This window comes from Clupea harengus, chromosome 9, assembly GCF_900700415.2.
Source record: "Clupea harengus chromosome 9, Ch_v2.0.2, whole genome shotgun sequence".
NCBI classification, from domain to species: Eukaryota; Metazoa; Chordata; class Actinopteri; order Clupeiformes; family Clupeidae; genus Clupea; species Clupea harengus.
The window spans coordinates 1,802,442-1,816,782 of NC_045160.1; the positions used below are offsets into that span (position 1 = coordinate 1,802,442).

Consider the following 14,341-nt stretch of genomic DNA (forward strand, 5'->3'; position numbering starts at 1 on the left):
GTGGGCCTAATGACTGCACCTGGACGCTTCTCGGGCGACTGTCAAGCAAATAGCACGCCTATCCATTATTTCGCCCGGGCGGGCGGGAGTCAGTTATGTCTGATTACCAGTGAATGGGAGGACTTGTCATGAGAAAATTACTCATTGTGCTGTGCAAACTAGCCTCCTCACCGGCACTTGGCTGACACTGGCAAAGTCGGTTTCTGATCCCTCACTGGTGGAGGGGTCAAATAATTTATCAAATTTATATAGAGCTGCTTTCTTTTACTTTAGAATGTCCATCCGTGCCCCCTGCTGCAAGGAAGTCAATATAAATGGCAGTTACAGGGTAGTAGGTGTGTGTCTGTGTGTGTGGGGGAGTGGGGGGCACAACAGAAAAAATAACACCTCTTGCCTAGCATAGATCTGGAGAGGTCCTCGTTCTTTCTGCGTGTGATGGATTTCCCAGATGACCAGTCAACGTCAAGGGCTGATGCAAACGTGTATCTACTGCGCGGTGTAGTGAGGATGATGAAGTGGCAAAATATTCCGGTAGCAAGAGCCACTAGTGTGTGGAGTATGGATCTGGTTTCCCTTGCGAAATGGTACACTCCTGGGACTCATTCCATCGAGCGGTACTGATGATGGCAAGCGGCACTAATGTGAATGCACACCGCTGACCTGAATGGACGGAAAAGGCACAGTGTGAGGGCCGATTTTCATAAGCGGTGTGTCATAGTTTAAATACTTAAATACTTCTAAGCACTCTAGATTTGAGTGAATGCAATTTTCCACGCACTTGGCGTCTTTAATTTCATGCAAATGTAAGTACACAAAAGTGTCCACCGGCACGGTAAGAGGCAATTAATCTAAGGAGAGCACCAAGTTCAGCAAACAGGACCTTACTGAGGAAAACGAGAAAAAAATCCCAATCAACAACATGGTCTTGTGCTTTTTTGCGTTTGCATGAGAGTTTCTTGGGTAATTTGTAGGCGCTTGCTATTGGCGAGGCGTCTTCATCTGTCAAACGGCGTAGGCGGGACCCCGCTGGCGGAGGCGCGCTAGAGGCAGGGAGGGCTGAAGTGGCACTTTCTCGATCTGTCGCGGAGAGCATCTCTTCCCAGCGCGGGTACGGTGACGGTATCGCTGCCTCCGGATCGGGCACTTGACAGGAGAGTTTCGAGGTCGTTGCCTCACACTCGGAGTCCATGTAATTCCCCCCACAGTCACAAACTTCATCAACCCTACCTGGATAAATCTCCAGTCTCATCACAGAAAAGACGCAAGTCGGACGTGGCTGTGGGAAGAGGACACGAATATGATCTTCAAACAGCACTTGTTCTTCATGCTTTACAGCGCATGTGGACTTGTCATTAAAGGTAGGAGCTCTCAGATTACCCCCGCATTTGCGGACTCTGGGCGTGGTACGGAGTCTTGGTGCAATAACTAATGCAAGGACGCTATCCTTATTAAGTGGATGACTTCCGAAACATGTTTTCACGCAGGGCAGATCTGGTTGAGGCTGATAAAAGGATCTGGTTTGGGTTGCCTATGGACCATGACATCGCACTGCTCGGTAAAGAGAACACGTATACTTGCATCGAGCCAGTCAACATTTTACTGGTGTGCAAGTTCGGGAGACAGACCACCCGAAAAGACGTGATAAATGCTTGCGCATTTTAACAACAAACTTTGGTGAATGCCCATTTATCATGCATAAGAATATCTGTTGAGACGTTCGTTTTGTTGTTGCTGCTTGTTCACTTGAGTCTATGGAAAATCCACCTAGGTTAAGCCACTGTATTGAGACACATCTATAATAGCCTAAACAGAATGTCCACAGAACAGGAATGCAACATTGTGTCCTTGTTATTCTGCAAAATTGCCTCGCCATATAACTGTTCAGATAAGTCTCTAAGAAATCGATGGATTTGACAATAGATGTGTTACCCTGAATGTGAAATATAGAGGCAATTGTGCTTTTCTGACATTAAGTATATAATTGTGCCAAGAATAGTGAATTCGGTAGTTAACTTAAACATTCTCAGTAGTGCATGCGCTGCGCTGACCCAAACGTGGCATTTGCAGCAGTCTACATCTTGGGGTCGTCGTCGCCCAAGATTTTCTATATCCGTCATCCTAGGTGCTTCCTCTGTTTATAGCTGATTTCTTGTAAAGGCAGCGTCTAGCCCAAGTGCATCAATTATCTAATATACCTCTAATAGTACCACATTCAACTTCTTTCCGTGATTTTTGCCTGAGGAATGCAGTATCGTCACTGTTTCAATGCAGCCCCAAGCTTTGTTGTTATAATGCAGTGCACGAACATACATTAGGTCAGGAAAGAGAACACGTTTGAATGGAGAGGTGAGGTGAGGGAGAGGTGCTTGCTTGCTAGGCTACTTTTACAAAGCCAAATGACACACCCATCTAGCCAACGCCCATGACCGCTCTCCGCTGGCGAGGGTACTGACCACCAATCCATCATTAATCATTACGGTTTAGAGGAATGTGGGAAAAATAAATAAATAAAAGTTCTTAGATAAATAATTCAACTTCCCCATCGTCACTGAGAAGACATTGATTCTGTTTTGTTGTTATATAAATAATGACTTTGCCGATGCCCTTGACATGGGATGTTTTTCTTCAAAAGTTTGGATGATTCTCGGTTTCGTTTTTTGTATGCTTTCTCGCAGTGCTGTAAAAACTTGATAATAATAGGCAGATTGAGCTGGTATCTTTCTACATTCTGCCCGGTCTGAGCGTTCCCTCTATTGGTCTGAATATAATTCTGATGCATTTTTAGGACTCTTCTGTCCATTCCTTGGCATAAACTGTAATAAATACAGTCTGTTAATCCAGTCCACTTCCAGTTAATAATAGCAGCCAACACCTTTCCGTCAGCCCACACAGACACTAGACACAGATGCAAATATATACAGACACATAATTTATCACACAGGCACATGCACACACACACACACACACACACACACACAGAAACAGAGTCTCTCTTCCCCATATACACACACATAAACAAACACAACTACACACAGACACACAGAGAGATTGTCAGCCTCTATCTGTGGCATGGCTTCACTATACGGAGTTTCTAATGATACATGATAGCCTTGATTTTGCATCCGATGAATGAAATAATGTATTGCTTGTAAATAAAGCACCTGCAGCATCAAATTTGCTGGACTTTGGCAGGCGCCTCTATCTCTCCCTCCCTCACTCCCTCTCTCTCTCTCTCCCTCCCTCCCTCTCTGTCTATCCCTCCGTGCTTACCTCTTCATGCTTTTTTAGTTTGTGTGTGTGTGTTGGCATGTGCTATCCTCCTTCCTGATGTCTCTCTACCTCAAATACTCCCAATTTATCCACCTTTGCTGGAAAAGAACAGTGCTGATCTCGATTGTTTCCTAACGGCGTTGCGTTGTTAATTATTCGAGGAAGAGGGCCGGCTGGTCAGAGATCTCTCCCCAACCATCGCCTTCTCACTTATTCCCCGCATCTTCCAGGCAGGCCCCTGGTCCCATGGGCCAGCTCCCCCCCACCCCCACCCCCACCCCCGCCCCCCCTGGCGTCCCATTCGCCTCAGCCGCTGATTCGAGAAAAGAGACAACCTTTCCACATCAGGGGGTTGGGGGGGCCTGTGCGGGTCCCGAGCAACCACTCCATAAATTGGACCCGCGGGGACAGGCAACCCTAAACCTGTCACGCTGCCTTTGTGTGCACAGGAAGGGCTGTGGGTGAACGTGTGCCAGGATCCATTTGTTGTCAAATTGCATTGCGACGGAGGGGGTGGTTGTTGGTGGTGGCGATGGTGGTGGTTGGGGGGTGGGGGTAGTGGAGAGAGCAGGTAGTGTTTTGCATGTCGTATAAGCAGACCAATGTCTCTCCCCCCCCCCTGCCCCTCACACATCCTCCCCCATCACCGGTTCTCCTTCCCTCGCTCTCCTGTCGGTGCTGGCCGAGGGTGAAGCTTAGCCCCGCGGAACGCTTTTAAGCCGCTGAGCTTGGACACACTGGAGCTTCCGGCACCGCTGTATACCGCCGCATATCATTAATCCCGCAGCAGGGACGGACGGCTGAGCCCAGAACTGATCCTGCCACCCCCCCCCCCCCCACACACACACACACACATACACACACACTCAGCTTTAGCGCCTTTGGAGTTGGTGGCAGACTGTTCTGTGATCAGGCGAACTGGTGTGCCAGGGCGCAAGCCCACAGCAAGAGCGTGCAGGGACTGTGGGGGTGGGAGATGGGTGTGGGTGCAGGTACGGCTTCGTTTCCCTGCTGCACATTTGGTTGTTTTCTCTCTTCCCTGTAACAGCAGGGTGCTGGGCTTCCGGCTCTCTCTCCCCAAAACATCCCTGAATATTTCTCCCATATTCCTATGATGTGCTCACCATTGTGTTATCTTCACATTAAACCGATTGTGTGGGGATTGTCGCATGCTGATGTGTTTTTCTTTCTGGAGGGGCAATCAGCATGAACTTGCATTGATGTGTGCCTGATCCTGAGGAGAGAGAGAGAGAGAGAGAGAGAGGGACCGACAGACAGAGAGACATAGCTTTTGTCCTTTGTTTGTCTGTTGTCCTTGGATCTGTGATGTGCCTCACGTCTAGTGCCGAAACCTTTCTGAAGTCTTGGCAGTGCCAACCAACACTTCACTGCTGTCAGCCTGGAGTGCTCAAAGCAGCAAAAAGAGTTGCACTGCTTCGCCTTTTCTTCCGGAAACTTTGGAAGTTTCTCCAGCTTCCCTCCTGGCATCGATTGAGGCTGTGCTGAACTAATTCAGGTGCATGGGCAATTAAAAGTCTATGATTATGAAAGACCCCCTTAATGAAAGGACATATATCGTTCGCCGTAGGAGATTAAAACAAGTGAACTGATAAACGTTTTTTTTTTGTGACACAGTCAGTTAATAAGATCACCTACCTCTGGGCAAGCAGACACAGTAATTAGATTCTGTTTGGAGCCTGTGGATGTTGAAAAAGAATGTGCAGAGAGATAAAGAGTGCTCTGTGATTTTTTTTCTGAAGCAAAATATAAAAAATTGCTAAAATGGAGATAAATGAGGGGGAAAAAAAGAATTGGCAATCAAAGTGAGCTTAGACGTTCAGTTATCCTCACCTCTTTTTCTGCTTTCTGCTTCCTGCTATCTCAGACTTAAGGTTTCATAGTTAGCCACCCCTGCACTTCAAAAGCCCCATGTAGAGAAGCAATTGTCAGGTGATTTTCTGTTGTTTCGTTTAAGTTGTTTTTTAATGTTAAGATGCAGGTAGATGTAGAGAGGCAGAGAGTGTTTAGATTCTATGCAAACAGAAAAACAACACATCACATCAATTACATGTCAATTAATCCTGAACGTTAACTATCTGTCAGAGGCCTGCAAACGAACCCAAAAACATGACCTTGCCCATTATCTTACTTTGTCTTGATAAAAACATCAACATTAACCCCAACCATGAATAGCCCCTGCCCCTTACAATAACAATAATCCTAACTCTACACCTACCTGCATGCCTCACTGTTAAATGAGTATGGTTCAATTAGTAGATGGTATGTGGCAAAGGAAGGAGTCCATCTGGGATTTATGATAATGAGATTTAGAATGAACGTCCACTCTCTGGAGTCGGTGTAATATAGCAGTGAAAGGAAACTAGCTCACATTGACTCATCTTATATGTCAACTCGTTATGTTGATATAACCGTATGACCACACCATCTCAAAACATCTGAAATATTTGAGTCAGTTCCATGTTATGCTGTGTGATACTATACCCCTGAGATGTCTGAGTGCTGGCATCACGTTGAGGGGCAATCCACCGTAGCTGGACTCTGAAAACAAGACGTCCCTTTTCCTGGCAAACATCACAGGGCCTCTCAATGTGCCCTGGATGTGCCGTTTAAAAAAAAAAAAAAATATCAAGCAAGAGAAATGCACCTCAGTCGACAACAGCCTACTTCAGACCTGCAGCATGCCGATGCTCTAAAGCACTCGTTAAAACAAGCCTTTTGAGACCAGCCTGGCCGTGAACCACCCGCAGCCGTTAAAGTGAACAGTGAATCCACGGGCTCAGGAGAATTGCTCACACGGTGATCCCGGAATCTCAGAAAGTTTAGCTTTGCCTGCAACAGGCCTAGCAAACCAGTCTGCCTGGTTTCTGAGATATTTGAGAGATGGATCTCTGTGAGGTGAAAAGCAGAGGAAAAAATCATTAAAAATAATAACATTTCTTTTTTCCATGTTCAAAATTGTTTTGATGGCAGTCAAAAACAGAAACGACAGGGTCGCTAAAACAGTGTGCCTTAAGAAAAAAAAAGCTTTGTTGCCAGAACAAAACAGGATGCGAAATGAATGTGTTTTCTGAGATGTGTTAGAGTCTCTAAATTTACCACCTCGCAGAGATAATTGGCTGCAAGTTCTTCACGACAGGCACCTCACTTTACCATAAGCAACAGGTGTGGAACAGAAAACAAACCTACACATACACACCCACATACCCCCGAGAAACCACAGAGGTAACGCAGGAAGAAAAACAGCTTTAATTGCGTGATACACGATTAAGGGGACATTAAACAGTTCCCGTAATGGGTAACTTTGATTTGAATTGAGAGAGAAACGAAATGTAAATCCTCTTCTGAATCTTGTGGCCTCCTCTACTCTGTAAGAGTATCTTCTTCTTATTCTTATTCTTCTTCAGCAAGGTAGCAGATACAGCGGGAAGACTTTCCAAGAGGGGGGTTGGGTGACGAAGAGAGAGGCCGAGACAGTGGCCGAGGCCAAGGCAAAGACACAGATACACTGAGAAAGTGAAATGGAAAAGAGGCAAACTGTTAGAGTAGATTCTGGGTTGTTTTGGTTTACTGGATGTCATTTTTTTTTCTCTCCCTCTCTCCTCTCGTTCAGTCTCTGCTGAATTCAATATGTGGGCCGAAGTGGAGCTGAAAGTTCATTTCATGGCCGTCCGCAGGCCTGACCTTTAAACAGTCTTCCTTGGCCCCTCATCTCTGCTTAAGCAGGGAGAGAGGCTGTCTGTGGACGGGACACAGACAATGAATCTCATTTATTTCATGGATAGCCTCTCCTTTTCCCTCTCTCCCCTTCTCTGTCTCTATCCCCTCATCTACCTTTCTGTTTCTCCTCTTCTCTATCTATATATCATAGTTCTTCTTTCATCCACTCTGTATACCCGTCTCACTATCTATCTATCTATTTTATTTCCTCTCCCCCTCTCTTTCACTTGATATCATTTTCTTGCCCTCCATTCAACTCATCTCTCTCTCTCTCTATTTCTCTTTTCATCCCACTCCTCTCTCTTTCTTTCTCTCTCTCTTTCTGTCTTTGCAGTCTCCCAGCAGTTATAATAAAGAGCCAGACTCCGTGTGCATCTCTTGTGTTATCTTTTATGATGATCGATATTGCACTGCTTCAGCTCCTGTTCTTCTGTGCATTGCCTGGGCATCTCTCAGCTCTTCGCCTTGCCATTTGCTCACGCTACTCCATTCAGAGCAGTCTCTATAGACGGGCTGATATTGAATTGGGCAGCTATTCCTGAAACATGTCATCCTCGATGGCCGACGAAGCTTGCAGAGAAACTGCACTCCGGGCCACGTGAGTAGCAGACGCCCTCAATCCGCTACGAACAGCTTTTTGAAATAGGACAAAAAGGACAAAAAGAATGACTGATGAGAGAAACGATTTGGTGTCACCGCGTTTGTCAATTACAGAAGAGGTGGGCAAGTGGAGGCAACCTCAGCATCAGATGAAGAGGGGAGGGGGGGGGGGTGAAAGAAGGAGGAAAAAAAGGAGGAAATAGAAAAGGAAAGAAAAGCAGAAAAAAAACCACACCCCGTCGCGTGGCGATGCGTCTCAATGATGTTTGTGTGGAAACATAATGGGAGCAGATAACACGGGGGTCTCAAATTGAAAGTGTAATCAAAGATTAAACACGCGGAGGCGAGGCCCGTTTAATATCCAGCTCGTGTTACGCCGATACGGGGGGACAGAGGAGTGAAATAATTGATTTCTGTCCTTAATTCACTCGGTGAGACAATTTAATCTAATCAGGGGGAGAGGGGGCCCACGGCTAAGAGTGCAGCATGTGGCCGCGTCGCCAGGCCACCACACCGGAGAGCGAGAGCACAAAAGCAGGACAAGAAGGACAGTGGGAGAGAGAGAGTCAACAAAGAGGCACAATTGGAAAGAGAGGGAGAGAGAGGGGTAAATATAGTTAGAGACAGAGAGGCTGTTTGAGGCCTCCCCTCTCGGTCACTTCCTGTGTTTGTACACGTGGCCATACACCCCCAGGGACAAGTGCTATTGGTCCAGTGCACTGTAGGCTATGTGTGTGTGCTCTGTCTGTTTGTGCCTGTTTCTCATGTGAAAATCCAATATTGATGTAATAGTACCTGGTGTGTGTGTGTGTGTGTGTGTGTGTGTGTGTGTGTGTGTGTGTGTGTGTGTGTGTGTGATGCTGTGCTCCTGTGAGGATTGAGTCATTGTCAGGGACTAGTGCTTAGTTTTACATTAATCGCACACCACAATGTGAACATGTGGGTGTAGTTCCCATAAGCTCAATTTGTATAACATGCTATGCGTCCGTGTACATACAGTACGTGGATGCCACAGAGCCTGCATCACTTGTGTCCCCAGGAACACATCCTCTGGTGCTGCTATCTACAACGTTATGGGTGTAACACATGCAGTCCACGGCAGGACTGTTTATTCACTGCCAAGAGATGTGCTCGGCACAAACCCAGCAGACCACAACACAGCCACAATACACCAACCCCCCCTACACCCAACCCCATCCCCCAGGGACCTGGTCTACATGTGGCTCTAATAGGAAGGAAAAAAAACAAAATGAACAGACACAGAAGCAAGAGACAAAGTTTAACGTGATGCATGTTTATGGCCTTTATTGATTTGATCTTTTCTGAGGTTCCCCAAGGCTTCCAGAGGAGGGTGTGTGTGCAGACAGAGTGAATGCGGGCAGATTTGTGAGGGAAGGTGGGGTGACAGTGCTTCTGGTGATGGTGGAGGTGGAGCGGGTGGGGGTGGGGGTGGGGAGACTGAGGGAGGATGTGGAGAGGGGCAATGTGGGTTGGGGAGGTGGAGGAGGGGGAGGAGGGGATGAAAGCGTTGAAACTCTATGTCCTCATAAAGACGGATCAGCACTTCGAACGGGAGCTGCATACCGATTGTAGGGGATGGCAAAGCTTGCAGCCAGAGAGCAAGCTTTACTGCAAAAAAGTCCTCAAAGCTGCTAAGCTGGGAGAGAAAGGGAGAGAGAGAGAGGGAGAGAGAGTGAAAGAGAGAGAGAGAGAGAGAGAGAGAGGGGGGGAGAAAGAGAGTGGAGTGTGTGAGAGAGAGACACACACAGAGATGTGGGAGTTGGAAGGATGTAGGCTTTACTTTTTAAAAAAGGAGGTAATTGCAAAGCTGTGAATACATGGAGGAATGAAGAGAGCAATTCTGTCTGAAAGAGAGAAAGAGAGTGAGAGAGAGAGTGAGAGAGAGAGAGAGAGAGAGAGAGAGAGAGAGAGTGAGTGAGTGGGTGGCTGGGGAGAGGGATATATTAAGCCACAAAAAGGCAGATGAAGGATTCTGTTGTTTGTTGTTATAAAGGGAGTATTTATTAATTATACCTGCACGCTTCATACAGCCCTTTCTAGCCTCTCCCAGTGACCCTTGTAAAAACACAGTGAGCACACTGCCACTGTTGCTGATGTTTCTTTTGCAGTCAGCCTTCAAACACAGTCAGTCTGGATGGAGCACCAGCCTGATGGACAGGTAAGGGAACTGGCACATCCTTTTGAAGTCACCATCGCATCTAAATGTGTGCATGTTTATTCCACTGAGTTGGTTACAAAAAGAACAGTTTCCTTTTCAACAATACATCAGCACGGCCAACACCAGTGAAAAAGTTGAAATGAAACAGCTTCATCAGAGGGTGTGTGTATGTATATGTGTGTGTGTGTGGGAAGTATATATATGTGCACAATGCTCTTCCTAGTCTAGTGGCCACCACGCCAGGTGCCACACAGGTTTTTTTTCCCTCTCAGCATCGTGGCTCTGACCAGCGAGCCCTGCTCAGCCTCAGGCTATATCATCCAGCGTTGTTGTCAGCGGCGGCGTAATGTTTGGGCCATGCGGCATTAATGATAGAAAATGGCCCTGCCTCAGCGAGCGGCCCCCGCGGTCTAATGAAGCCCCGGCGCACGTAGCCGGCCGCCACCAGCCCGGTTCCACCGTACCGCGCGCCGAAATAATTACGCATTTAATCTGGGGGCGCGATGGTGCCCACGTGGGTAAGGGCACGGCCGTGCTTTTTGCCAAGTGACCTGCGCCACTGGAACAGTTGGGTTTCCCAGATAATGACCACTTTATTTCACACACTCACTCCTGCTCTCCCTCTCTTTTACTCTTCATCCCGCTCTCTCTCTCCCCCCCCCCCCCCCTCTCTGCATCACCTCTGGGCAACCTTCCTCTTCATTTTTCATTCTTCCTGTTTGATATATATCGTAGCCCCAGGGAGGAGGAAATGAGAGAGAATGGTCCTGTAAACGCTACGCAGGTGTGGCACACATGACAAAGTGAAAGGGTTGTTTGATTTTTTGTAAAGAAAAGAAACTCTTTTACGTTCTTTTTTTTTCTTGTGAGCTGAACCGTACACTTTTAATACACAGAATCCTTCATTCTCAAGCCAATTAATAGAGTGAACAGCCTGTGCAACAACAGCCATTTGTGTGTTTGTGTATTTGTGTGTGTGTGTGTGTGTGGGCGTGGGGGGGTGTGAGGGTGTGTGTGTGTGTGCTTTAGCGCTGTTGTCCAACAGGCAGTGGAAGTAATGAGAGAAGGGAAAGGAAATGGCAGAAACGTGATTGAAGGAAACGCTGGGCAGTAATCTGCGGCAGAGGCAAGAAACCATGGTAACGCCAGCGGTTCAGAACCTGTCGGGAGACAGCTTGGAGAGAAGGAGCATTATGGTCATAAACCGCCGTAAATGATACGTCTGGTTTGCCGTGCCGGTCAAGGTTCACTGAGGGGTGCAGACACAGTGGCTGAGTTGTAAGTCTCTCTCTCTCTCTCTCTCTCTCTCTCTCTCTCTCTCTCTCCCTCTCCACTTGCATCTGATTCCTTCCCTGTCTTCTTCTTCTCCTTGCTCTCGGGCTGACAGGGAGAGACGAGGTAATTAGTAGCACCGCTGTGGAAGGATTGGGGGAGATTGCTACTGCTGCTGTTGTGTACTGGTTTGGATTAGTGGAGGCAGCACAGAGAGGCTCTTTAAATGAGCTTCTCAGCTTTTGGGGTTGCAGCTTTGTGCGAGGCGGCTTCACTGTTTGGTATTATGGAGTTTGCCATTCCTGTGTGCAGAGGTGCTGCTTTTTATGCTAGGGTGAGTCGTAGGAATGTTGAAGGTTCATCTGTCTGTCTGTTTGTGTGTCTCTGTGTGTATTTTTGTCCATCAGTCTGTCTGCCTCTCAGTCTAACTCTCTTTGTCACATATATACAGAGATTTGCACATATAGACAATAAAGGAAGGTTAGTGATGCCTCTTCTGCCTCTTACACTCATGTACACACACAAACACACACACCTGAAGTCACAGTCATGGTGTCATGGGACACAGATCTCCTGATCCAGCTGATGTCTCAGTCTCGTTCAGCATGTATGTCTAGGTTTCACATGCAATGAGCAGAACATGACCAAGCAATCAGGTATCTGAACTGAGATGGTCCATTGGATCATTGCGCTGGTTCTTTGACAAATCACACCACAGTTCCTGAGACCTAATGCCATTGCCCCCCCCCCCACACACACACATACACCTGCACTCACACACACTCGTAGTGTTATGGGACACAGATCTTCTGATCCAGCATCTAGCATACTTTTACATACAATAAGCTCAAACATGGTCAGCTAATCTAAGTAAGTAAGATATTAATAAGTATCTGAACTGAGATCAATGGTGAGTTACTAATAAGTGGTCAGTATGTTCTTGGAGTCTGAGCTCAAGTCATGGCTGCCCCAACTTGGTTTCTGTCTGGGTATTTAATTGAAGATGTGCAATGGTCTAGTAGACCAGAATGGAAAGTTTTGGATTCTGACACATTTTACTACAGGCTTTCTATTTCATTTTCTTACTGTCTAACCCAATTAATTTGTTTAAACATCAGTTCACATCTCCAAGAATGCAAATGATTAAAGTCACTACGGCCCATCAAGAAGTCAATTTAATCCTTTTTTTGCATCAAAGTATGCCGTTTTCAGATCAATTGAGGCCTAATAGATAATGCCATTCCTAATTAATGAGAGCATATAATTTGACTTTTAAAAATATGCCATCTCATAACTTAGTACTTTTCAAAGAGTCAGACAGACGTGCTTGATTGAAGAAATTAAGTTGTACCTAGATTTAATTTATTCCGTCTGGTATAGTTCCTTTTTCTGGAAACTGACTAAAAGCCATCAGGTATCAGTTCCCTCTCGCCACAGTTCAGAATCTGGTCGGATCTGGTCACCTTCGCCGCTCTCTAAAAGGGTTTAAGTATTGTTTTCAACTCTCTAATTTTACATTTGCAGAAGTTCTGTAACAACACATTTCACAGTTCTGTTTGCGGAGAGTTCTGGGATTCAGAGGTGATGCGTTTTCCATTGCGCCACTACCCGTTTTTATTTTTAGCTGGACAGCAAGGGCTACACTTTGTTTTATACATGAAGGACAGCACATGTTTAGCTGTCATTTTCAAATTTAAACAGTTTTTAGGGGAGGAGAATGCATCACTAGGTTAAATAAGCTTTTTTGAAGTGCTAATGAAACAATCATTCTTTGGGCATTTCACATATTCCCTCAGCAGATTTTGGTTAATTGGGTTTATATTTTGCAATGTTATTAGCTCCAATTGTTTCACTTGCCTTCAGCAAAATGTTCCATTGCCCTCACTGGAGTTACAGCTCTTGTATATGACTCTCTGTGTGTGTGTGTGTGTGTGTGTGTGTGTGTATGTGTGTGTGACAAAGTGTGTGCTTGTGAGTTGGTGTCAGAGAGTGAACATCCTATCAAGTCCTCAAGAGTATTTTAGCAGATTAGCTTAAAAATGTACATCACTAACTGTGTTATCTGCTTGTTCCAACATCGTCTGGTTGCCTGCACAATTTCTCCCTCTAATTTCATGTCAACTTATCACGTCGGCATAATGCCCCACAATGACATCATTACTTCAAAAGCCATCATGCAATCACAAAGTGTTTCATTACACAGCCTCAGCCACAATGGACATCAAAGCCTTCACACTGTCACCAGCTACATGGAATACCAGTAAGCCCAGTGTGAGACGTGAGTGCTGTACAAACACAGCTCGACATCAAACAGAGACGCCTGCATGTATTTGTATGCTCTAAGTACTATGATTGTACCATATGACCGCGCTTCTACGAGTACTTCTGCTTATCAGAAGGTAAGTTATTAAGCATGACATAAACACGCTTAATTGGGCCATCAGTCAAGGAAATTGGTTATGGATTATCCCCTAGTAATGGACCCCTCGTTATGATGGATGGTGTATTTGGATACAGCCTAAGAGGGGGGTGGATGTTCAACTGCTCCTGGATCAAAATGCTTGTCAATTTGAATGAAGCTTGCCCTCTGTTCCTCCGGAGGCATAGGATAGCCCAGCCCGTGTGTTTGTATACCACTGGAAAAGATGTCGCCTTCTCCCCTGGTCATCAGACCTCAGATTTTTTCTCGTTTGTTACCACTAGTTATCGATTCGATTTGTTTACATGTGTTTTAGAAATGTTGACTGCATTGCGAATAAGCCTCACAGCTCAAAAAGAAGACCTTTGCTTACTCATACTTCTGGCATGGATAGTCCATTTTATCCCACCTTGGCAAAGTGCTTGCATCACACCTACAAGCATGTGAAGCACAACCTGCGTTCTGGTTTTCTCCAGTCTATTTGATATTTGTTATATAAATTGAATCTAGTGTGCAAGGTCATTCGTTTGTTTGTTTTCTTTTTCAGTTGGAACATTCAGATCTATCTCCCAACATGTTCTCCCGAATCCTCCTTAGGCAGGGGGAGAGAAGGGAGAGTGCCAACCTTCCTCCCCCTCTCTCCATCTCTCTTTATCCCTCTCTCTTTCTCTCTATATCTCTCTCTCGCTCTCTCCTGTATCAGACAGGGACAGCAGCAACAAAAGATCTGCCAAAGCTGCAGTGGTAATCTGCATAGAAAGGCGCTTTGCATCTCTGCAATGCCTAAGCAAGCACTTAGCCAAGCACCCAGGCTCTCTCTCTCTCTGTCTCTCTCTCTCTCTCTTTCTATCTCTCTCTCTCTT

At 46.1% G+C, this 14,341-nt stretch overlaps 1 protein-coding gene across 6 annotated transcripts in view; it reads left to right on the forward strand.

Annotated features, from left to right (window-relative positions):
• Positions 1–385: 385 nt before the first annotated feature.
• Positions 386–14,341, forward strand: part of cadm2b (cell adhesion molecule 2b) — a 134,202-nt gene continuing 120,246 nt past the window's right edge. For 2 of the 6 annotated variants that reach the window (XM_031573020.2, XM_031573024.2), the window contains exon 1: positions 386–1,358. In XM_031573020.2, the coding sequence (XP_031428880.1) occupies positions 1,298–1,358 (61 nt within the window). In that variant the 5' untranslated portion in view covers positions 386–1,297. The remainder of the gene's footprint in view (positions 1,359–14,341) is intronic. The other 4 variants (XM_031573022.2, XM_031573021.2, XM_031573025.2 and 1 more) reach the window with 4 other exon arrangements.